The sequence below is a fragment of the Macaca mulatta genome, chromosome 1 (genome assembly GCF_049350105.2).
Source record: "Macaca mulatta isolate MMU2019108-1 chromosome 1, T2T-MMU8v2.0, whole genome shotgun sequence".
NCBI classification, from domain to species: Eukaryota; Metazoa; Chordata; class Mammalia; order Primates; family Cercopithecidae; genus Macaca; species Macaca mulatta.
Genome location: NC_133406.1, coordinates 84,909,315 through 84,934,792, shown reverse-complemented (window position 1 = coordinate 84,934,792; position 25,478 = coordinate 84,909,315). Strand labels below are relative to the sequence as shown.

The window sequence follows — 25,478 nt, the reverse complement described above, 5'->3', positions numbered from 1 at the left end:
AACTCTCATGACCCCTGAGTGATAGCTTCACTCAGAGCTGCTCAGCTAAAGACAAAAGATAAGAAACTTCTTCCCAAGAAACAGTTTGCAGTTTAAATGTATTTGATCAGCTGATTAAAAAAAAGAAAAAAATGCTAACTGGAGAAAAAGAATCCAGAGTTTCAGAAATTTTACATTTATTATGTACAGGGAACATTCAGAATCACCCAATATGTAAAGAAAAAGGAATATGTAACTCCTTTTCAAGAGAAAAGAGTATCCCTGAAATGACCGAGATGTAGAAATTATTGATAGCAGACTAGGATTTTTAAGTGGCTATTACAACTATTCTCAATAAAGGAAAATAAAATGCGTTCACAGTATATGAAAAGATAGGAAATCTCAGCAGAGAACTAGAAACAAATCAAAAAATCAAATGGAAATTCTACAAATGAAAAATACGAAATCTGAAATGAAAATTTTCACTGGAAAAACTTAACAGCCTAGTGGAGATGACAAAGTAAAGACTTGAAGTTAAATAAGCCAGAAGTTATTGAAGGTAAAGAACAGTGAGGAAAAGAGTAAAATAATAGTAGTCCAAGGACCTGTTAGAAAATATCACAAGGTTTTATGTACATGTACTTTGAGATTAAGAAGGAGAGGAAAGAGAATGGGCCAGAAAAAGTACCTGAAGACCTAATGGCCTCAAATTTGATGAAAGATATAATCTTATGTATTTGAGATGCTCAAGTAATATCAGTGAAGATAAATATGAAAAAGGCCATGTCAAGGTTCATTATAGTGAAACTATTGAAATCCAAAGACAGCAAATTTTGGAAGGAGCAAGGAAAAAATAACAAATTACATTTGGGGGAACTACAATTCCATTAAGAAATGAATTCTCATTAGAAAATAAGGAAGCTAAAAGAGAGGCTTAACCAAGAATTCTATATATCCAGTGAAAATATCCTTCAAAAATAAATGTGAAATGACATTTGAAGGTAAAAGAAGAACAAAAGAGGCCAGGCGTGATGGCTTATGCTTATAATCTCAGCACTTTGGGACGCCGAGGTGGGCTGAGCACTTGAGGTCAGGAGTTTGAGACCAGCCTGACTAACATGATGAAACCCCGCCTCTACTAAAATACAAAATTTGCCAGGCTTAGTGGCAGGCACCTGTATTCGCAGCTACTTAGGAGGCTGAGGCAGGAGCATTGCTTGAACCCAGGAGGTGGGGGTTGCAGTGAGCCAAGATCATGCCACTGCACTTGAGCCTGGGTGACAGAGTGAGACTCCATCTCAAAAAAAAAAAAAAAAAAGGAAAAAAAAAAATTATGCCAGAAGACCTGTACAGTAAGACATGCTAAAGGAAGTTATTTAGGCTGCAGGGAAATGATACTACATGAAAGCTTGAATCTGCAGAAAGGAATCCAAGGCAATTAAAATTGTAAATGTCTAGATACATACTGGACTATAAATTTTTATTCTTATTTCTTCACAAACCATATGACTGCTTAAAGCAAAAATTATAACATTGTTTTGAACTCATCAGAGATTTGAGGTCATAGGGCAACTAACTAACCTGAAATCTAAGAAATGACAGGTATCTCCAAGGCAAGGATCATTGAGGTACAAAGGAGAGCAGAGAGCTGCATATTAAGAAAAGGTGGCATTAGGGGAATGGAAATTATGCTTTTGGGAAAAGAGGAACCAGGAAAGGAAACTGAGAAGCATTAGTTTTAGTTGGGAGAAAAAAATAGATAAGAAAGTGACATAGTTGGGAGAATAACCAGCAGTGTCAGATGTTATGGAGAAGTCATTACAGGATTCGAACTAAAAAGATGCTACTGGAATTGGCAGTGAAAAGGTCATTTGTTATCTTAAAGAGTATTTTCTGCATAATGAATAGGAGAAAGGAAAGCCAAAAAAAACTTTTGGATAACTTCTTTTCAGCACTCAAATTCCTTTTAAGAATTGATCATACATTTCAGTGGTAATGTAAGGACAAGGACTTGCATTTTCTTGGAGCAGGTATAATCATGATAGATAACTTTATGCTTATGACCTTCATTATTTAAAAAGATTTTACCAAATATGGAATGCAAAACATTTTCTAGGAGGCCTCTAGTTTTTATTCTTATGTAATATTGTAAGATGCCAAAACCTTAGCTCAGTGATCAAATTATTTGTACAGAGAATAGGTGTACGTTTACTACCTACTTTTCTTTGATCTTCTTCAAAATGTTAGAACCTTTTGGGTTTGTGGGTACTGTCAGTTAAGCGTAACCTTCTTTCCATTCAGGTGACACTTGAGAACTTTTTCTGTTCCTGCTCTCTTGAGCCCCCCGCCCCCCAAGTTTGAATGAAGTATCTATGCTTGTTATACTACCTATTGAGAGCATCCTTATGAAGTAATTAAGAGCATTCTTTACTCAGTTGATAGGTGTTGGTCAGCAGAGGCATTGAGACACCCCCACTCCTGCCCCTAGTGAGCACTAATGGGAATTGGAATGTGTGACTTCTCTTTGTTTACACTTTAGAGTACAAAAAGAACCAGGGTGGTCCTTGTGTAAGTTTGGCCTAGTTCACATCATACTTTGTATCCCTTCTCCCCAAACATTTTTCTTATGACTACTATAAATTTAGATTTAAATGAAGATAATAGGTAAGTCTGAAGGAAAAAGAAAACCACAGAAGGCCAAGCTGTAGTCTTGGTCAAATGTTTTCTTTTGCTCGAGATGATAAAGTATGTGAATTTATGTAAGTTTTATGCCTTATGTTTGCCTGGTAATTTAGTGAAATATTCTGCCTAGCTAGATGGAAAAGCCATTTTCTCTTCTACCCTATGAATCCTTTAAATTCTGCCTCATACCAGCATTACATGTTCTATTGCCTCATCCCCAAAACAAAAATAAAACTTAAATATTTTCAAACACAACAGATGACTAGGGAGAATAAATAGCCCACCCTCCTGAGGTCTCATTATTTCGAAGGTTAGGAGAGTTTCCTTCTGCCCAAGTAGTGACCATTTTAAGAACAGAGAGACTTCTTTTTCAGCCATGGAATAAAATGAGTAAGGATGTGGAGTGAGTCAGTAGGCTACATACTTTATTAAATGTATAATTGTACTCATTGTTGAATAAACAGAGACCAGTTAATATTGTCATTTTAACATCATGGTGCTTATCTGTGATATTGATAACCGTTAACTGTTTGGACTAAAATATATTGCTGACTGCAGATGATCTTAGTGGTTTAATGAAAACATTTTCATATTCTTTGATTAAATGATTCAGACATTTACACATGTATTTTTGGTTTTTAATTAATTTTAATCAAACAATACTTAATACAGTAAAGAAAAAACTAATATTAAAAAGGTTATATTGAAAAATAGTCTCTCCAGCATACCTCTTATGCCTGTTCCCTAGTGGCAGCTATATTCAATTCTTTTTTTAAAAGTTATTTAGCCCCTTATCTCTAATGTCCTGATGTGTTGATGTTTCTAGATTTGTGAATTTTGGACAGTTTGTAAAGACTTCTGTTGACTGCCTTCTATGCTAGTGGAGGATTTAGCTGTCTATATTCCTCTTTCTACTTTTCCTTCCTGCATTCTCTCACTATAATTTTATCACTGTTTTTGCTCTTCTTGGTAGATAATGGTTGCATTTTTGAGACTTTGTAAATATTGTTTATTGCTGAGCCAAGAAATGTACTATAATTTTTTCCTTTCTTATTTCACTATTTTTCCTGTAATTAATAATAGGCTCAAATTTGTTTTCAGTTGTTTGTCAATACTCTTAAAATTTCCTTTTATATGTACCAAATGCCTAATAGTACATTTTGAAGTATTCCAGTACATCAAATCATGTATCAAGTCAATTTAGTTTCTTTCTCCCAACCTTGTAGGCAATTATAATTCAGCTTCCTTGGCTCCACATTATTTATCATACGTATGTTCTCCATCTTTGAAAATTGTGTTGACACCCATCATCTTCTATTGTCTTTTCTTATATTCACTTGTGGGTTTCTACCTTTTAATTCTTGTATTGTCATTTTACTGTGGTTCTGGAGGGAGCAGAGATAAACATGTTTATTCCCAATAATATTTTTGGGGTGATGAGGGAATAAGAAGGATTTCTGTTTTCTACTTTCATGTACTCCTGTAGTGCATAGTGTTGCAGTTAATTCAGTGCTGTTGCGTGCTGTAAATGTTTAATTAATGCTTATTGAATGTTTTACTTTGTCAGTTGTTACATTCTTGTCCCAGCCCTCACTCTACCCCCAACAATTAAATTAAATTAGGAAATTTAATTTCCTAAAACCTGTCTTTCTCTCAGCTGCTAATATATAGCATAAAATTATTTATACAAGAAGACTATGTATTGATTTGGAAGAAAATGTGAAGTGATAAGAGTAATGTTGGGCCCTTTGCATTTTAGTGATTTATTGAGAGTTTACTGAAAGTTTTGAAACTAGGATCTGGTTTCCAGAGTCTGAATTTTAAAAAATTTAGTTAGGGGTGTGTGTGTGTGCACGTGTGCGTGAACACGCGCACTTGAAAAGAGATGGGGGTCTTGCTCTGTCACGTAGGCTGAAGTGCAGTGGCATGATCATGGCTCACAACAGCTTCGAACTCATGGGCTCAAGTGATCCTTCCACCTCAGCCTCCTGAGTAGCCTCCTGAATAGCTGGTACCACAGGCATGCACCACCACGCCTGTTTAAATTTTTTTTTTTTTTTTTAATAGAGACAGAGTCTCACTATGTTGCCTATAGATTAGATGTGTAAGTTCTCTGTGGAAAATAATTCGTAACTGAAGAATATAAAAGAAGACTTATAGGTTTAGTGTACACAGAGATAGGAAGTGTCATATTGCAAAGATGTCAGTTCTCTTCAGATTAATCTATAAAATCATGATTCCCATAAAAATTTCAATATGTGTTATAGAACATATTAAGCTAATTCCAGCATTGATCTAGAAGAGTAATGGCAATTAAAAAATATGCTTTACTGATATGAAGCTCATTATTTTATAATTAAGACACTGTGGTATTGGTGCAGGTAGAGGCATATTGATAGGGTGGCCATTCATCTTGGCTTGTGTGGAAGAGTTCCAATTTATGCCTGTTATCCTGGCAATTATTAATAGGCCCCCTTTCACTCTAAAGATTGTCAACTGAAAAAAAATATAGAGAGTAATAAGTAGTATTTTTGCTCTTCTTGAGAGTCCTGAAACAAACCCACTAAATTTATGACCTATGTGGTATTAGATAATAGTGGTGAAAAGGTATCATTCAGTAAATAGTGCTGGGGTAGAAAGAAATGTAACTGCCCTTTATCTCACACTACACACAAAAATTAATCCCGGGTAGATTTAAAAACTTGAAAAGTAAAACTTTAAAACTTACACAAGAGAAAATTAGGACACTATCCTTATGATATCTGGGAAGATAGAAATCATAGTATAAATTATAAGACTACATTAGTATATATATATATATATATATTTTTTTTTTTTACAAATAAGAAGGACATTAAAAGCAATGGAAAAACAAGCCCACATGCAGGGGAAAGAGATTTGTAACACATAATAAAGAACTAAGTTTGAGTAAATAGAATCCCTGAAGATTAAACAAAAAACAGTGTGCACACAGTTTTTAAAACGGCAAGGGATATTAACAGGCATTTTATAGAAGAAGAATCTAAGATGACCAATGATACCAATGATAATATGAAAAAGGTTCTCAACTGTACTCGTAATCATGCTAGCAAAGTTGAAGATGTCTGTATCTTTCATCTCAGAAATTTCACTTCTACATCTGTAGTCTGGAGAAGCATTCACATATGAGTACTAGAAGACAATTATTAAAATATTCATCTCAGCATTCCGTGTTTTAACAAAATAAAAATGGGAAGCAATCAAAATTCCATTATCAGGAGAATTGATAAATTTTGACATGTATGTAATTAAAATTAAAATTAATGAATCAAAACAATATGTACCAAAATAGATAAGTTTTAGAAACATATATATATATTTTTTTCTTTTGGAGACAGTTTCTCATTCCATCACCCAGGCTGGAGTGTAGTGACACAATCATGGTTCACTGCAGCCTTGACTTCCCAGGCTCAGGTATCTTCCCACTTCAACCTCCCAAATAGCTAGGACCTCAAGCATGTGCCATCCTGCCTGGCTAACTTTTCATTTTTATTTTTTGTAGAGAAGGGGTCTCACTGTGTTGCACAGGCTGTTCTTAAACTCCTGGACTCAAGTACTCCTCCCTCCTTGGCCTCCTTTGGTCTCCCAAAGTGCTGGGATTATAGGCATGAACTATCACACCCGGCTGATGAAGCATAGTATTTGAATCAAACCAAGCTGCAAAAGGCAATACACAGTTTGGTGTCATTTATGAAGTTTAAAGACATTTAAAGTGTACATAGTTTTGTGATGTTGTATATAGGCATAATAGTATAAAATATGCATGGATACAGTAAACACCAAATTTAGGATAGTGGCTGTGTCTGGGTAGTGGAGGGAAAGGATGAGATCAGGAATGGTAATAGAATACTTATGTTTTTCAGTACTATCTGTGATGTCTTGTTAACTTTTAGTATTTTCTATTTTATTTATATAGTATTATGAATAGAGTATATTCACATTAATATGCTTTATGTATATGTATATATTTTATACTTACTGCCTATAAAATAAGCAAAGATATTATTGATGCATATAAATCCATCTTTGCAATTCCTTTAATCTCCTTTACAATCTAAGAAATACTATACCAGTAGAAGTAATTTGTAGTGACTGTATAGCTTAATTTTTAAGATAAATAATAAAATATTTTTTCCTCATCCAAAAATGGTCTTAGTAATTGCTAAGCTTCCTTCCAGAACTAAACTGTACTCCTTTGATGTTTCCCCTACATCAGATCTTTTTTGACAGGTTAGGATAAAGTCAAATGTTGAGGATTATAAAGCTAATTCCCTATACAGATTGTTGTTTTCAATCTGCCTGTCTGTTTAGCAATCATCTATCATCTACAATAGGTGTTTGAAAACTTTTTCCATAAACTGCCAGAGAGTAAATATATTAGACTTTGTAGACCATGTGGTCTGTGTCACAACTACTCACTTTGCCATTGTAGTGTGAAAGCAGATATAGGCAATACCTAAATGAATGGGCACAGCTGTGTTTCAATAAAACTTTATTTACAAAAACAGGCAGCAAGCTAGATTTGGCTGTGGGCCATAATTTACTGACTTGTGATATACAACACACTCAGAGAAATTGCTTCAGTAATCAAAGTAATATTGTTATAATATTTTACCCATATTATGGGTGGTAAAACTGAGGCATAGAGATCTTAAATGGCATTATTCAGGTTAAATTGAAGTAGCCCTCCCATATTCCTGTAATTTACATGGCAATATAATTTTTAAAAAATATGTATAGGTTCTCCAAAGATTCTTTTTCTTCCTCTAAAAGTGGAGTGAGTTGGGTGGGTATAATCTCTTAGTTATTCACAATTACAACCTTTAGTATGATTAGAAGCTTAATATTGTTAAGTCCCTGAGAATCTTCTTTACAGAACCATTTTATATATGATAATTTTTTAAAGGTTTGCATTCACATGCAAAAACAAATACAAAAGCTGGTATATGATATAGTTTAGATTTGAATATCTTACACACCATTGACTTAACGTCCAAAGACAGTGAAAGCTTTAAATAATATAGACAATCTATTAGGCAGTTGTTTTAGTTCTTCTGTAAAATCAACTTTATGAAGCAATTTCTTTGTGTTGTCATGACCTGCAGTAATTGAGACTTTATCTATCTGCAGTTATCTTAGGGTCTAGAAAGTATATTTTTCCCTGTCCAGTTTCATGGGCTAGAGGATAGTATTTTTTATGGTTATCAGGTAATGATGACTCTTCTGTATGCAGAAAGTAGGTCTACCATAGTGACATAGGTTTCTGTGTAAATCAAAAGGAAAGATAGTAAGATTAATTTAACCAGAATGAAAATAACCACACTACCTTTTATCTCTAGAAGAATACTGAAATTATATGTGTTTGAGAAAGTTTTAATATGAATCAGAACCAGGATTTGACTTAATAAAGTAATTAAATAGATGTTCTTAGAATATTACTTTTAAAATAAGTTGAGATTTTTTTTCGACAAAAAGAATACCTTACCAAGCAACGAATTGTTTATTTTTCCACTAAAAATTGAATGTATTTATTTTTTCAGAGACATTAAACCTGACAATATACTGATGGATATGAATGGACATATTCGGTTAGCAGATTTTGGTTCTTGTCTGAAGCTGATGGAAGATGGAACGGTAAATAAAGATAAATACTAAATTATTTTATTCACAGACGTTTCCCTTGCCATTTGTCTTTTATATCTGTTTTAGAAACCATCTATTTATACTGTCTACCCGTCCATCCATCCATTTGTCTATCTATGCTCCACCTCCTTCCACAAAGGGATTTGGGCATACTTATAATGGGGTTTGTCTAAAAAGTCACAAGTCACTTCAGCTGCTTATATCAAAGATCTTAAGACTGATAAAATATACCCTTTATGAGACCCTTGTTTGCTCCTTCTTTAGCTGGTGACTTCTGTTGTATTTCAGATATTTCGAAGTTCACCGGGGGTAAAAGAACTAAGTCTCACATAGAAAAAGAAAATGCAACTTTGTCCTCACTTTTACTTTTTTTTGTTCTTTCTTTCCTCATTGCCTCGTTATTCTCAGGGACAGTGTTCAACAAATGAATCCTTTTTTCAGAGAGTTTACAAGTTGATTTAGTTTCATGTTCCCATTTGCTTAACTTTTGCTAAGCTTAAATCCCTTGTTTTTTTGTTGTTGTTGTTTGTTTACTTAATAGCTGGGCATGGTGGTGGGCGCCTGTAGTCCCAGCTACTCAGGAGTCTGAGGTGGGAGGATCTCCTGAGTGCAGGAGGCAGAGGTTGCAGTGAGCCAAGATTGCACCAATGCACTCCAGCCTGGGCAACAGTGAAGTCCTGTCCCCCCCACTCCCTCACCCCCACAACCAACCCCCCTCAAAAAAAAAGCTGGGCATGGTGGCTCATGCTTGTAATCCGTTGGGAGGCTAAGGCAAGAGGATCACTTGAGCCCAGGAGTTCAAGACCAGCTTAAGCAACATAGTGAGACTCTGTCTCTATTTTAAAGAAAAAAAAATAAGTTTATATGCCAAGTTTTATTCTGTTATTTTTTTTAACTTCATTTTTTTTCTGGCCGTATAGGAGAGATCCAAAAATATATCAGTTTAATTGACAGAAACTTTTTGGAGAACAGTTTAGTATAATACATTCCAAAAGCCATGAAAATGTCACATTAGACCAGTAATTTTAACTTTGGAAAAATTTTATTCTTTTTGTTTTTTTAGACGAAGTCTCACTCTGTTGCCTAGGCTGGAGTGCAGTGGTGTGATCTTGGCTCACTGCAACTTCCGCCTCCTGAGTTCAAGTGATTCTTCTGCCTCAGCCTCCCAAGTAGCTGGGATTGCAGGCAAGCGCACCATGCCTGGCTAATTTTTGTATTTTTTGTAGAGATGGGGTTTCACCATGTTGGCCAGCCTGGTCTCAAACTCCTGACCTCAGGTGATCCACCCACCTCGGCCTCCCAAAGTGCTGGGATTACAGGCATAAGCCACCGTGCCCGACCGACTTTGGAAAATTTGTCCTACAGTGATAACTTTGTTAAAAAGAATTATGTGACTTCTGCCTCTGGCCATGATGGAAGGAATAAATTGGTACCAAATTAGCACCCCCACTATAAGGAACTATAAAATTGGATACAGTAGTTGAAACAACTGTTTTCCAGCAGTGAACAACAGGCAGCATATGCTATTATCCCTGACATAAATGAACTCATGAGGTATTCCTCACGATTGTGCAAAGACTGGGACAGTTCCTGACTCTGATGCAGAAAGCTAGAGTGAAAGCAGAGCTGGACTACCTGCAACAGCTGGAATATTCAGGGCTTAGCATTGGAGAGGAAGGAGTTGTACAGAGAGAGGGCATAAAGTACCTCATGAAGGTTGGGCTGTGCATTGTACTACAAGACCATATGAGGCTTGACAATAGCAGATGATAGCATTTGAAAACAGACCAGAATACTAATCATCAAGCAGATCTCCCAGGTGAGAAACAGTGCTAGGGGAAATTGAATTTTCAGCCCTGGAGAGCCAGCTAACAACCTTTGTATCACCTAAGACCTACTCTAACCCTGACTAACAACCTAAGTCCAAGCCCTGATAAGATCCACAGAGTTTGGAAGTCTTCCTTCCAAGTAGAGGGTCTTATGACAAATCTTAGATTTTCGTATGAACCTACAATCACAGAGTATATGTAAGCCAACTCATGGTCAAGGAGATCAGTCAGTAATTTTTTTATGTGCTGACATAATTATTTTTCTTCATAAGAAGGTAAACTCAATACTCTCTATAACATCTTATTCACAATGATCAGGATTCAAAAGAAAAAAAATCACTGAACCAAACAAAAATGGGGATGTGGATAGTGATGCAGAGTCAGATAAAAGCAGTCAGTAGAGGCCTGGCTGGCACACATGTTGGACTTAGCAGACGGAGACTTAAAGAAGTGATCATAGGTCAGGCGCAGTGGCTCACACCTGTAATCCCAGCACTTTGGGAGGCCAAGGTGGGTGGATCACCTGAGGTCAGGAGTTTGAGACCGCCTGTCCAACACAGTGAAAGCTTGTCTATACTAAAAATACAGAATTAGCTGGCCATGTCAGATGTGGTTAAAGTGCTGAAAACTAAAGATAAAGACATTTAAAAGCAGCCAGAAGGAAAGACGTATTACATACAGAGGAGAAATGGTAAGGACTGCTGACGTCTCATGAGAAATCATGGAGTGATATCTTTAAAGTGCTGAAGGAAAAAATGTGTAAACAGGTTTCTGTATTAAGAAAAATATCCCTCAAAAATGAGGGTGAATTAAAGACATTTTCAGATAAATGGAAGATGAGAAAATCTCTAGCAGGCCTGGATGCTAAAGAATGTCCTCCATGTCAAAGGAAATGATACTGTTTGGACATTTGGATTTATAGCATAAAAAATATCTTATGCAGTAAATAAGTGGGTAAAGAAAATGTCTGTACTGTCTCTCTTATTTAATTTACGTAAAAGGTACCTGACTGTTAAAAGCAAAAATAATGTAATGTGTAATTATTTGTAATTTGGGGTTTGTGACATGTAGAAGTAAAGGATATGACAATAGTCACATAAACAATGGAAGATGTGTATATGGAATTATACTGCTCTAGGATAATTGTATGTAGGGAGTATAAAGTGAGAAGTGGGTAGTGCCAGGTATGACATTGGAAGAGGGAAATAGCATGGTAGTGTTGCTGAGTTGAGAAAACAGAGATTAAAATCAGGGAGGCTTTGGCATCTGGAAGTTGGGGCCACCATTTCAGAGAGGATAGAGCTGCAGGGAAAAATAACTCCACGGAGAGAGCTAGTCCTGCATGTTACAAGCCCAATGGACTCAAAGCTGGAGATAGAGTCCCTGTAGTCTGATGTTTGCCATTCTAAATTCCTTTTGAATGCATTTGAAATGCAAATTCCAGAATGCATGAGTAGTATTTCTGTCTCTATGAGTTTCCTCCAATTATATTTGTTCCTGAAAGTCTGGTGTGTCTTCCCAGTCATTCATTCTGATTTTGCTGGACGATAGGATATTTTATGTTTTGTTTCTAGCACACTTATTGATGAACTCAAAATGGTTTTCTTGGATGTAATATCACGTTGGACTTCCATTTTCAAAACCATAGGCTTGCACTTATAATACCAGCACTTTGGGAGGCCAAGGCGGGAGGATTGCTTAAGCCCAGGAGTTTGAGACCAGCCTGAGCAACATGGCAAGACCTCATCTCTACAAAAAAATAGTTAGGCGTAGTGGCATGCACCTGTAGTCCAGTTACTCAGGAGGATGAGATGGGAGGATCGCTTGAGCTTAGAACCTGGTCAAGGCTGCAGTGACTGTGATGGTGCCATTGCACTTCAGCCTGGGTGACAGCAAGATCTTGACTCCAAAATAAATAAATAAAAAATAAAAAGAAGTAAAAATTTTAAAAACACTATAATGAAGAAACCTTGTTTTATTTTATATTTTTACATTAATTTTTAGATTTTATTGTCTTATTTTTTGAGGCAGGGTCTTGCTCTGTCACCCAGGCAAGTGCAGGGTGCTGCTGCTGTCTCTTAATTATTTATTTTTAGATACTATCTCTTCATTTCCTACCATGGTAGATGAGGATTCAGGTCTCTTGCTCTGCTCTTGCCCAACCAGTACACTTCCTCTCTGTCCTCCCAATGTAATTATCACACAATCCCTCATTAAATCCTGTTCAGTATTTTATTATGATGATACAAATACTCCTTGCCGTGTCATACAATTTGTTTTAATTGCATTTCTTTTCTTCAAAACCTTTTTATTCTTCCTGGTGTAAGTGACCACTTTGCTCTGCTTAATTTTCTGTGTAATTTTCACCAATTTATCCTCAAACTCTCCACCACATTGAATTACTTAGTAAAAGGAATTTAGCAGCTCCTTTTTTTCCCATGGAGATATTCATACTGGGGTCTTGCATTCTCCTAATCTGGACTATTTGTTCTAGAGACCTACCGCAGAGGTACTATCCTAGGACTACCTTTCATCATCTTCATGGAATTTACGTTGTTCTCTAGTATCGGACTGTGTTTCCTGGATCCCATTTGGTGATAGCTGCCTGAGGAAGGTTCCATTGGAAGTAAATATTTCATAATCTTCCATGTCTGAAAAATGCCTTCATATTTTATTGATAATTTGTCTGGACATAGTATTCTAGATTTGAAACTATTTTTCTCTTAGAATTTAGAAGGCATTATGTTGTCTTTTAACTTACAGTGTTGCTGTTAAGACATCTGATGCCATTCTGAGTCTCAGTCCTTTTATTACAGCCGTTCTCTCTATCTTTGGAAGCTTTTAGAATGTTTTATTTATTCCCAGTGTCCTGAAATGTTATGATTGTTGACTTTGTGTGGGTCATTATTTATTATCTGGACAGCTGCCTCAAATCTATGAGGCTTTCCCAAATTTGTGACTTTTAAATTAAGTTTCAACTTGCTTTTTCTCTTATGTCTCGGTCAAAACCGTACCAGCTGAATCACTTTACCTTAAGAAGTCAATTTCTGGTGGTGAAGTGTTTGCTATAATTCTTTTTCTTGCTCTAAAATTATCTTGGCTATTCTTGGCCCTTTATTTTTCTCTGTGATTGTTAGGATTATCATATTGGTTTATATCCATACATGTACACACATGTGAACAATCCTTCATAAACACTGGCTTATGTATTTAAGACCTGTCATTGAAATTAGAGCTTAATTTTGGGGACATTTATGTCTACAACATGGACTCTTCTTATCTATGAATGTTGTGTTTCTTTTTATTGTTTCAGGTTTTCTTTTATGTCTGTTAATACAGTTTCATAATGTTCACTATTAATCCATTACCCAGATGAGTTAGATTTGCTCCTAAGTGACTTGTGGATTTTTTTATGTTACCTGTATTATAAATGATACTTGTTTAATTTGCAGTTTAATAGCTTGTTGCTCTTCTTTAGGATTAGAATTGATGTTGTATATTCATCTTGAATATAGCAATCTTGCTAAATTTTATCAGTTTAAAATAGTTTATAGATTCTTCTAGATTTTTCATACAATAAATCATGTAATCCATAAATTATGACAAACTTTGGGTTTGTTTCTCAACAATCTTTATATGTGCTTTTTTTTTTTTCCTCCTACCATGGAGTCTAATGACCTTCAGTACAATGTTAAATAGGTGCAGTGATGTTGTTTCTGTAGCTTCAAATTAGTTTAATGTTTGCAGTTAGCTTTTGGTATATATCCCTTATCAAATTAAGAAATTTCTTCTCATTTCTGATTACTGGAGTTTTTCTGTTATGATTCTGGTTGAAATTAAATTACTTTTCTGCATCCATCAAGATAAGGTTAGGTTGTTTTTCCTTTAATCTGTTAATCTGATAAATGACAGCTTCTCCATTGTTAAATCATTCATCCTTTGAGTATGTAACTTTATCAAGATGTTATATTGCAGTATTTTAACAGATTGCTAGTTGACTCTGCTACCATTTTGTATAGTATTGTTACCTGGCATTCTTACATGACATTAGTCATATCTCAGACTGGAGTATAATTTTTTTTTCTTAAATTGTTCTTGTCTGATTTTTAGATTTAAGTCATTTTAGCCTTATAAAATAAACAGAGGACCCATATTTTCCCCTTACCCATTTTGGCTCTAGAACAGTTTATAATACAGTTATCTGTTAACTTATATCATTGGTAGAATTTACTTTTAAATCACCTTAGCCTGGGTGAAGTTTTGTTTTCTTCAATTTAATTTTGTTTTGCAGATAGATTTTGTACTATTGATTCAAATTTTTAGTGATTATAGGTCTGTTGGATTTTCTGTTTCTTCCTGAGTTTTAATATGTTATAGTCTTTTCGATGAAAATTGTCCATTTTCTCTGAGTTTTCAATTTTACTGCCATAAAGTAATTCAGACCGCCTTCTTCCTAGTTTTAACGTATCCGTTACAGTGTAGTTTTGCCCCCCTTTTCCTAGTATTGTTTATTTCTGCTTCTCTTTTCCTGCGTAAGTTTTGATACAGAGCATTCTACTGTTCAATTCTAAATATTTTCCAACTTAAGTTAGAATTCTTCTGTGGACCACTATTTAGTGATATGCCTTTTAATATCCATAGTATTAGATTTGTGTGTTTGGTTAGTTCTTCCTGGTTTCAGTTTACTGTAGATTGGGTCTATTTGGTATTAGGTTTTTTTGACATTTTTTGAAATTTGTTTTGTGATTTTGTAACAGGCCAGTTTTTATATGTTCTCTGTTTATTTGAAAAGAATACTGTTTTTTTCTAACTTTTGGGTACAGATATATATGCACATAAGATTTAAATAGTTAATTTTGTCATTCAGCTTTTTTGTGTTCTTAACGATTTTATTTCTCTGCTCTGTTATTCATTGTTTAAAAATCCTTATGATGGTAAATTTATTAACTTTTCTTTGTAATCATCAGTGTTTTGCACAGCTCTTTTGTAGCTGTGCCTGTTAGGTATATATTATTCAGAATTTGCATTTCTTCCAGGGTATTTTCTTTTATATTAATGAGTTTTTTAAAAAAAATCTTACAATGATTTTGACATTAGAATATATTTAACTGATATTACTGTAGCTATCTTAAGTTTCTTTTCTTTATCATATGCCTCATATATCCCTTTCCATCCGTTTACTTTCAACTTTCCTGTGTCCTGATGTTTTAAGTGCATCGCTTTTAAACAGATGATTGCTGATGTTTTTCCCATTTGTTCCTTTTAGTTTTGTGTGTTGTGCAGTGTAACAGTTTTGTTTAATAGGTGAATTTAATCCATTTATAAATTTTGTGATTATTAATACACTTATTTCTAGTATCTTATATGCTATTTATTATTGGTTTTGCTTGTTTCTTTGCATGTAGGCTTGAGTTTGTTTTCTTCTTTCTTGCCTTCTGTTGACTTGGTCCAGTTTAGCTTTTAAATTTCTCTCTCTTTGTTTGGAAGTTACATATTCTAAGTATTTTAGTGTTTATCATCACATTTTTAAACATTTATAGTTTACCTACTGTCTATAGAGTTAATCAGTTTTTCTGCCACATTCCCAGTCAAAACAAGAAACTTAGATTACTCTACACTGTAATTAACTCAACGTAACACTCACAACAAAAATTAACTCAAAATGGGTCAAAGACCTAAATGCAAAAACTAAAACTATGAAACTCTTAGAAAAAAAACAGAAGTGATAACTTTATGACATTGGATTTGGCAGTGATTTCTTGGGGATGACACAGCATTACAGGCAACGAAAGAAAAAAATAGATAAATTGAGCAATATCTCTATTAACACTTCTAAGCATCAAAGGGCACAGAGTGAAAAGGCAACATATGGAATGAGAGAAAATATTTGCAAATCATACGTCTAATAACAGGTTAGTCTCTAAAATATGTAAAGAACTCCTACAAGTTAGCAACAAAGAACAAAGGATCCTGTTAAAAAATGGACAAGGAATTTTATTTTATTTTATTTATTTTATTTTATTTTATTGTTGAGATAAAGTCTTGCTCTGTTGCCTAGGCTGGTGTCAGTGGTGTGATCTCGGTCCACTTCTCCTGCCTCAGCCACCCGAGTAGCTGGGATTACAGACATGCATTACCATACCCAGCTAATTTATTTATTTATTTTTTTGTAGAGACTGGGTTTTGCCCTGTTGGCCAGGTTAGTCTCAAACTCCTGACCTCAAGTGATTCTCCCACCTCAGCCTCCCAAAGTGCTGGGACAAGGAACTTAAATAGACATTTCTCCAAAGAAGATATTTAAGTGGACGATTAGCACATATAATTAGAGAACACTAATAATTAGAGAAACACAAATCAGAACCACAGGGATACACCATCTCACACTCAGCAGGATTGCTACTATCAAAAAAACAGAAAATAACAAGTGTTGTCAAGGGTGTGAATAAATTAGAATCCTTGGGCACTGTTGGTGGGAATGTAAAATATGGAAAACGGTATGGGTAGCTCTTCAAAAAATTGAAAATGAATTACCATGTGATCCAGAGTTCCTCCTCTGGGTATATACCCAAAAGAAGTGAAAGCAGGGAGTTGAACATACATTTGTACACTCATTTTCAGAGCAGCATTGTTCACAATAGCCAAAGGGTGGAAGCAACCCATGTACATTGACAGATGAATGGATAAACAAAATGTGCTGTATACATACAATGGAATATCAATCAATTTTAAAAAGGAAGGAAATTCTGACATGTGCGACAACATGGATGAAACCTTAGGACATTATGCTAATGAAATAAGCCAGTTACAAAAGTACAAATATTTTATGATTCTACTTATGTGAGATAACTATAGTAATCAAGTTCAAAGAAACAAAGTACAATGGTGGCTGCCAGGGTCTAGGGGAAGGGGGAATGGGGGAATTACTGATGGACACAGAGTTAAAATTTTCCAAGATGAAAAAATTTTAGAGATGGATGGTGGGGACTAGTGGCACAACAGTGTGAAGGTACTTATGCCACTGAACTGCACACTTCTAAAAATCATTAAGATAGTAAATTTTATGTGTATTTTTACCACCATTAAAAATAATAATTAAAAAATTTTAAAAACCTAAGAAATTTAGAATACTTGAATCCTGTTTACATCCTCAGTAATATATTTTTGTTTTTCCAGTGTTTTATTTCCAACTTTTGTTTTTTAGGGAGGTAAATTGGGTGTTTTTTAAAAATTTTTTATTTTTCTATTTGTAAACTGACAAATTATAGTTGTATACATTTATGGGGTAAATTTATTTTTCAGCCCTAAGGTAGTTACTCCTGCCTCTTTTTCTAGTCCTTGTCTTCCTCCTTCTTCATTGTGTTATCCAATTAACCACCATTTAGATGTATTAGTAAAGTTTACTAATGTCTTTGTTCATAATTGCTTCTAGTGTCACGTTCTTCCATCTTGGTTAAATTTCTTGTTTTCCGAAGTATACCCTTTAGTACTTGTTTAGCTGAAAGGAAATATTAGTGATAGTTCACTCAGTCTTGTGTGAGAATGTATCATTTCTGTATCATAATTTAGGTAGGTAGGTAATATTATATTGACAATCATTTTGTCTTATCACTTTGAAGGTACAACTTCATTTTCTTCTGACTGCAATTTTTAGTTAATAATAATTCAACTGTTGCTCTAATTGTTGTTCCTTAGTAGATAATCTCTATTCTTTAATGTTTTTAAAATCTCTTTGGGTTTGGTATTCTGTAGTTTAATTCCAGTGTGTATAGACATGAATCTGCTTTTATTTATCTTCTAAGTACTTTGTGTTTTGTTTTGTTTTGTTTTGAGACAGGGTTTCACTCTTGTTGCCCAGGCTGAAGTGTGGTGGTGCCATCTCTGCTCACTGCAACCTTGACTTCCCAGGCTCAAGCAATCCTCCCACCCCAGCCTCCCAAGTAGCTGGGACTACAGACATGTGCCACCATGTCCAGCTAATTTTTGTATTTTTTGTAGAGATGTGGTTTCACGATGTTGCCCAGGCTGGTCTCCAACTTCTGAGCTCAAGCAATCCACCTGCCTCAGCTTCCCAAAGTGATGGAATTACAGGTGTGAGCCACTGTGCTCAACCTCTTCTAAGTACTTTATGCCCTTCCTGCATCCAAGAATTCAAGTCTTATCATTCTTGAAAAAATTTAAGCTTCGTCTCTTTGGATATTGCTTTCCGCTATTCTCTCTTTTATCTCATTCTCTTATGCTGTGTTGAACTTGTCCATTCTAGGGTCCGTACATGTTAGCCTTTATTCCAAATTTTCCATTTTTTAAGTCTTCATATTAGATGCTAGTTAATTTCTTCAGCTCTTCTTCAGGTTTATTATTCTCGTCAACTGTATCTAATCCACTGTTTACCTATTTATTGCATTTATTTTATTTCAATGACTATTTTCATTTCTAGGAGTTCTGTTTGATTTTTAAAAACTTGTGCGTTGTTGATTTTTTTAGGTCTTTAATAATTTTAAACATACTTATTTCATAGAGTGGATCTGATTGTTGTTAGGGATCCAGTTGTTCTGTTTGTTGGGATTTATGAGTTACTCATAATAGACAGTTTCCTCATTTGGTTTTTATTATTGGATTGTGAGCTCATATTCAGCGACATTTTGTGTTTAAGAATTATATCTGCTAAATTTGAGCATATGTCCTCCACAGTAGATTTGAATTTGTTTTGCTTCCTAGAGGCAACTAACCTTGGGTCAGTGTTAATGCCAATTTCTTTTTCTTTTTTTTTTTTCTTTTTAAATTATACTTTAAGCTCTAGGGTACATGTGCACAACGTGCAGGTTTGTTACGTATGTATACATGTGCCATGTTGGTGTGCTGCACTTGTCATTTACATTAGGTATATCTCCTAATGCTATCCCTCCTCCCTTCCCCCTCCCCACAATAGGTCCCGGTGTGTGATGTTCCCCTTCCTGTGTCCAAGTGATCTCATTGTTCAGGTCCCACCTATGAGTGAGTGAGAATATGCGGTGTTTGGTTTTCTGTTCCTGTGATAGTTTCAGAGAATGATGATTTCCAACTGCATCCATGTCCCTACAAAGGACACAAATTCATCCTTTTTTATGGCTGCATAGTATTCCATGGTGTATATGTGCCACATTTTCTTAATCCAGTCTGTCACTGATGGACATTTGGGTTGATTCCAAGTCTTTGCTATTGTGAATAGTGCTGCAGTAAACATACGTGTGCATGTGTCTTTATAGTAGCATGATTTATAATCCTTTGGGTATATACCCAGTAATGGGATGGCTGGGTCAAATGGTATTTCTACTTCTAGATCCTTGAGGAATCGCCACACTGTCTTCCACAATGGTTGAACTAGTTTACAGTCCCACCAACAGTGTAAAAGTGTTCCTGTTTCTCCACATCCTCTACAGCACCTGTTGTTTCCTGACTTTTTAATGATCACCATTCTAACTGGTGTGAGATGGTATCTCATTGTGGTTTTGATTTGCATTTCTCTGATGACGAGTGATGATGAGCATTTTTTCATGTGTCTGTTGGCTGTATGAATGTCTTCTTTTGAGAAGTGTCTGTTCATATCCTTAGCCCACTTTTTGATGAAGTTGTTTGTTTTTTTCTTGTAAATTTGTTTGAGTTCTTTGTAGGTTCTGGATATTAGCCCTTTGTCAGATGAGTAGATTGCAAAAATTTTCTCCCATTTCTTGGCTTGGGAACTTTTGGACCACAGAAGTGGTATGGATTTGCATCCCAAATGTTGAGACTATGTGATGTAATGTTACGAATTTCTACAGGAACAATATTTTTCATTCATCACTCACAAGTCAAGATAGATAAAATGTCTTGTCCTTCTCTGCTTTGTGGAAGATTTTTATAATGTACCATTTTTCTTAAGCAGTATACATTTTAGGGTGTGTATATAGGGAAGCCTTTGTCTTCAAACTCCCCACCTCATGTAAGCTAAGCATAAGGTCTTTCCGTCTGTTCCTTTGTTTTTGTTTTGTTCTTACCTTATATAAGTGTAAGGTATTCGCTTTTGTGTATGTTAAAATTCGAGAACCTAGGACATGAAAACCAACAATTCCCCAACCCCACTCAGCTCTAATGCTTATTCTTCTGATTTTTAAGCATTTCTTGATTACTGACCTCTAAGAATTTCTCTTTGTAAAAAAGTTCTTTTATATGTTTATACAAATAATTGTTATATTTTATCTAGCTTTTTTTTTTTTTCCTTTTGAGACAGAGTCTTGCTCTGTTGCCCAGGCTGAAGTTCAGTGACGCAGTTTTGCTTACTGCAAGCTCCGCCTCCCAGGTTCACACCGTTCTCCTCCCTCAACCTCCTGAGTAGCTGGAACTACAGGCACCCACCACCACACCCGGCTAATTTTTTTGTATTTTTAGTAGAGATGGGGTTTCATCGTGTTAGACAAGATGTTTATATAGCATTTTTAAGAGTTTGTAATAGAAGGGTTTTTAAGTTATTTAATCTCATTACTAAAATGTAAGTCTCTTCTAATTATTCAGAATTGGAAATGTAGTCTAGAAAATCCAAAATATTAACTGATATTCTACTTTAGGAATGTTCATGTTTCGGATAAGTTCTTCTAAAACATGTAAAGGGTCAATATTCTTTTACTTCAAAGTACCTTACAACAAATATACCCAGGATTTTTCTAGTTACCTGTTTTATTTTTTCTTCCACTTTTTTATAGAGACAGGGTCTTGCTATGTTGCCCAGGCTTGTCTCAAACTCCTGGGCTCACGTGTTTTTCCCACATTGACTTCCCTAAGTGCTGGGATTACAGATGTGAGCTACCATGCCTGGCTTTAATTACTATTTTCTAGTTAAACCTAACCTGCTATAACAAGCACTCAACTTTTTCTCTCTATTGGAACTTTAGTTTTTGAAGGATATGCCTCTTCTTTTATAGTTTTTTAAAGTAGTAAGTAGTTTGTTGTACATTATTGACATTTATTTTCTTAGGTTTCTATTAAGGAGTTTAAACATAATCTCCAGGCTTTTCATAGTGTTGGCCTAAATATCAGGAGCTTTTCCCCCCATCTCATTGTAAAATTTTTATAGCTTCATTTTTTTTTACGTGTATAGGTTTGACAGGTAATTATCAATAATGAGTGTTCTAAACCAAATATTCAGTTTGTTGTTAATGGGTATGATGGTTTAAATTAAATTGTTCCTCTCAATGTCATCAGCTACGTAACAGCTGTATAGTGTTACGAAATCTGGAAAACTATTAATGTGGGGATAATACAAAATTTAACATATATACAAGGATTATTATTTTTCAGATAATGACAAAGATGTGTTTATGAGATAATAATGTCTTGTGTATCTTAAGTAGCTATTTTAAATTTAAAATTATTTTATTTCTAATATAGTAGATTAATAAAAATGTAAATTTCTTCAGGTTCAGTCCTCAGTGGCTGTAGGAACCCCAGATTATATCTCTCCTGAAATCCTTCAAGCCATGGAAGATGGAAAAGGCAGATATGGACCTGAATGTGACTGGTGGTCTTTGGGGGTCTGTATGTATGAAATGCTTTATGGAGAAACACCATTTTATGCAGAATCTCTGGTGGAGACATACGGAAAAATCATGAATCACAAAGTTAGTATATTTTACTTTTGTTCAAATTAATGTGGTAAATAACACATATAATAATATCATTTTTAAAGAGAAAATATTTTTCTAAAAACAGTGAACAGGTCACATTTCTATCCTAGTACGGGACACGACAAACATAAATAGTCAAAAATCCATAAATTATTCATAAGTTACTAGTTCTCATTTTCTTGTATTTTATTAGAGATGCTGCTAAGTAGGAAATTAAGTGGTCTCTCAAGTAGAATAACAAAGGTCATAAGCAGAGAATTTAGATCATTGCTTACTATAGTATATGTATATAGTACATGTATAATCATGACTAGAATGTGTGTAAAAAAATTTTCAACTTTAGTAGTAATAAGTGCAATACAAATTTAAAATAAGAATGAGATACTTTTTTTCTTGTCAAATTAGCAAAGATCAAAAGACAAATAGTACTCTGTACCATAAATAATGCAGTGAGATGGGCATTCTAAGACATTAATAGGATTATAAATTGGTGTAACCTTTCTGTTCAGAAAGTATACAGGTATGCACCTAGAGCCTTAAAAAATGGTTAGAGGTTTTGATTGAGCAACTTCACTCTAGGAATCTACCCTATGACATTTTCAGTAGAACAAAGATATATGTACAAGTATACCTATTCTAATATTATTTATGATGACGACATTAGAAGCAACACAGATAACACAACAAGAACAAATTAATGAAACTTTAATATATTTAGTACTAAGTGAAATAGACTTCATAATAATAAGAAGAAAGGTTTTATTAGCAGTCTTAGAAGATTGTGAGCAGTTGCAAAAACCTAGAATATGAATATCCGATAGAAGGGGATAATCTGTTCTTTTTAATTTGTTCCAGTGAAGCAATTATGATTAGTTGCTTTACATATATAAAAATCAGTTTTATAGGGCTTATGTTTTTCTACCTGGTTGCAAAGACAATGTTTCAAGTAGTTACAAAGAGCTGAAAGACTGGAAATAGCAGCAAGGTTGTACATAGCATGTACATCATTTGAATTAGAAAAGAATATTGTAGTATAACATTATATTTAACAGCACAGATTACAGCTTCAGTTCGAATTCTGGTTCTGCCACTTACTAGATGTGTAATGTTGAGAAAGTTATTTGAATTCTCTGTGTCTTTATTTCTTCTATAATAGTAGCATAGTAGGAGTACCTACCTAAAATGGTTGTTTTGAGGGTTAAATGAGTAACGTACTTTAAATAGTGTCAGATACATATTATGTCCTTTAAAAATATTATTAATCATTAGTATGTAACTTATATGACCATTATCAATCATCTATGCTCGATTTAAATATTGAGTCAAATTCCACTACTTTTAAGTAATTTCTCTTCATTCTGATAGCAGTTTAAGGTATAATGTATTCTTTTTTCTATAGCACATGCATGATAACTCATATATGAAATTAAAGTCCTAGGAAAATGATCATCTGTCATTCATTTCTGTATTCCTTTAGTATTAGTACTTTGCACCAACATACAGTTATTAAATATATTTAAAAGAAAATGTATTTTTAAGAAAATAAATAAGTCAGCCAATGTACTTAGTATGTTAAACACTGATTTATATTTTGTTTCTGTTTTTCACTGTTTAGGAGAGGTTTCAGTTTCCAGCCCAAGTGACTGATGTGTCTGAAAATGCTAAGGATCTTATTCGAAGGCTCATTTGTAGCAGAGAACATCGACTTGGTCAAAATGGAATAGAAGACTTTAAGAAACATCCATTTTTCAGTGGAATTGATTGGGATAATATTCGGAACTGTGAAGCACCTTATATTCCAGAAGTTAGTAGCCCAACAGATACATCGAATTTTGATGTAGATGATGATTGTTTAAAAAATTCTGTAAGTATGACACTGTGAAGAAGTTCTGTCCCTCTGTTTCTTTCTAATATGGTTATATAGTAATTTTTTGGTTTATAAGTATTTTGCTAGGATGGTTTTACAATTTATCAGTTATCAGTCAGTGATCATGGCTTCCAGTGCTTGTTCTGTCACAAATCAAATAAAGAAGAAAGTTAACTGAGGTGAACATAGTTATTTGTGACTAAGAACAAAATTAAAATTCAAAGTTTTACCTCTTAGATAAGTTATGCCATTAAGCTTCCTAAGAGAACAAATTAGATACTTAAAAAAGCAGATTTTATGATTGCAAAGTGAAGAGGTTGGCAAATTTCTCTCTAAAACCATAGAACTGGACAAAATTATCAAAAACAACCATGTCAGGGCTTGATACAATTGAAGAGAAATAAATTGAGAAGCATTTATTTGTGCAAAGCTACTGAACTTTAGTTAAAGTCACATATACCACACACTTCCATCCCCACTACTGACTTGGTCTGGGACAGTAGTACTAGTAGCATGGAACTGGATAGAAAAATCAGCAGCTTTGCTGATACGGAGGGCAGATTCCAGGACTAAATACCCAAGCCCAGTGTGTTGCTGCTAACAATAGCTAACTTGGTAGGAAATCAATAGGGAAAATAGTCCACAGACGTGGTATAGCCCTGAGCTATAACCCTGCCTGAGGTGAATATCTGACCTCAAGCCAATTATTTGGCCAGTCCACTAGCCAAATAATTCGACCATTCTTAGCTTGTGAGCCATGCCCAAACAGGCCAGCATAGTATATCGACCTCTGCTATAACCCTTTAGGTTATATGAGATTAAAATTTAGGAAAATAAGAACTTAAAATGTTTGTGCTTTTTGCCTTTTTAGTCGTCGTCGTCGTCGTCATCGTCTTCTTCTTCTTCCTTCTTCCTTCTTTCTTCCTCCTCCTCCTCCTCCTCCTCCTCCTCCTCCTTCTTCTTCTTCCTTCTCCTCCTCCTCCTCCTCTTCCTCCTCTTCCTCCTCCTCCTTCTCCTCCTTCTCCTTCTCCTTCTTTTTTTAAACATTTTTTATTTGAGACAGAGTCGCTCTGTGTCTCCCAGGCTGGGAGTGCAGTGGCATGATCTCGGCTCACTGCAAGCTCTGCCTCACGGGTTCACGCCATTCTCCTGCCTCAGCTTCCCGAGTAGCTGGGACTGTAGGCGCCCGCCACCACGCCCAGCTAACTTTTTGTATTTTTTGTAGAGATGGGGTTTCACCGTGTTACCCAGGATGGTCTCGATCTCCTGACCTCATGATCCGCCTGCCTCAGCCTCCCAAAGTGTTGGGATTACAGGCATGAGCCACTGCTCCCAGCCACTTTTTAGCCTTCTTAATTTGAGCTTTTATTTTTTTTTTTTGCAGTTATTTTATTTACTATGGCTTTAATTCTGTACTAAAAATTTTTATGTTAATGTTATATGACTTACAATTTTTTAAAATTTTTGTGGGTACTTAATAGGTACACGTTATATTACTTTTCACTGAAACTGTGAATACTCTTTTCAGTACAATAAGCTGTAATCACTGTTTGATAACTGTAAACCATCCTAGTACTATATTCAAGGCAGATAAAAATTTCTCATACTTTCCTGTCTAAACTTCACAAAGAATAGTTAAATGGACTTCTCTTACCAATTTTTTATAAATAGAATTATGTTTACTGTTAACAAATTGTGAATCATTCCAAATTAAATACAGAGTACAGTTGATTCTAATTATTCATGGTGTTTATGTTCTATATAGTTGCCTTGAACACTATTAGCTAATATTGAACCATTGCTCTG

The 25,478-nt window shown here is 34.8% G+C and overlaps 1 protein-coding gene across 11 annotated transcripts in view; it reads left to right on the top strand.

The window, feature by feature from the left end:
- Nucleotides 1-25,478, top strand: part of CDC42BPA (CDC42 binding protein kinase alpha) — a 328,744-nt gene that overhangs the window by 147,198 nt on the left and 156,068 nt on the right. For all 11 annotated transcript variants that reach the window (XM_028826295.2, XM_077938812.1, XM_077938809.1 and 8 more), the window contains exons 6-8: nt 8,241-8,334; nt 21,599-21,799; nt 23,421-23,669. In XM_028826295.2, coding sequence (XP_028682128.1) covers nt 8,241-8,334; nt 21,599-21,799; nt 23,421-23,669 — 544 coding nt within the window. The remainder of the gene's footprint in view (nt 1-8,240; nt 8,335-21,598; nt 21,800-23,420; nt 23,670-25,478) is intronic.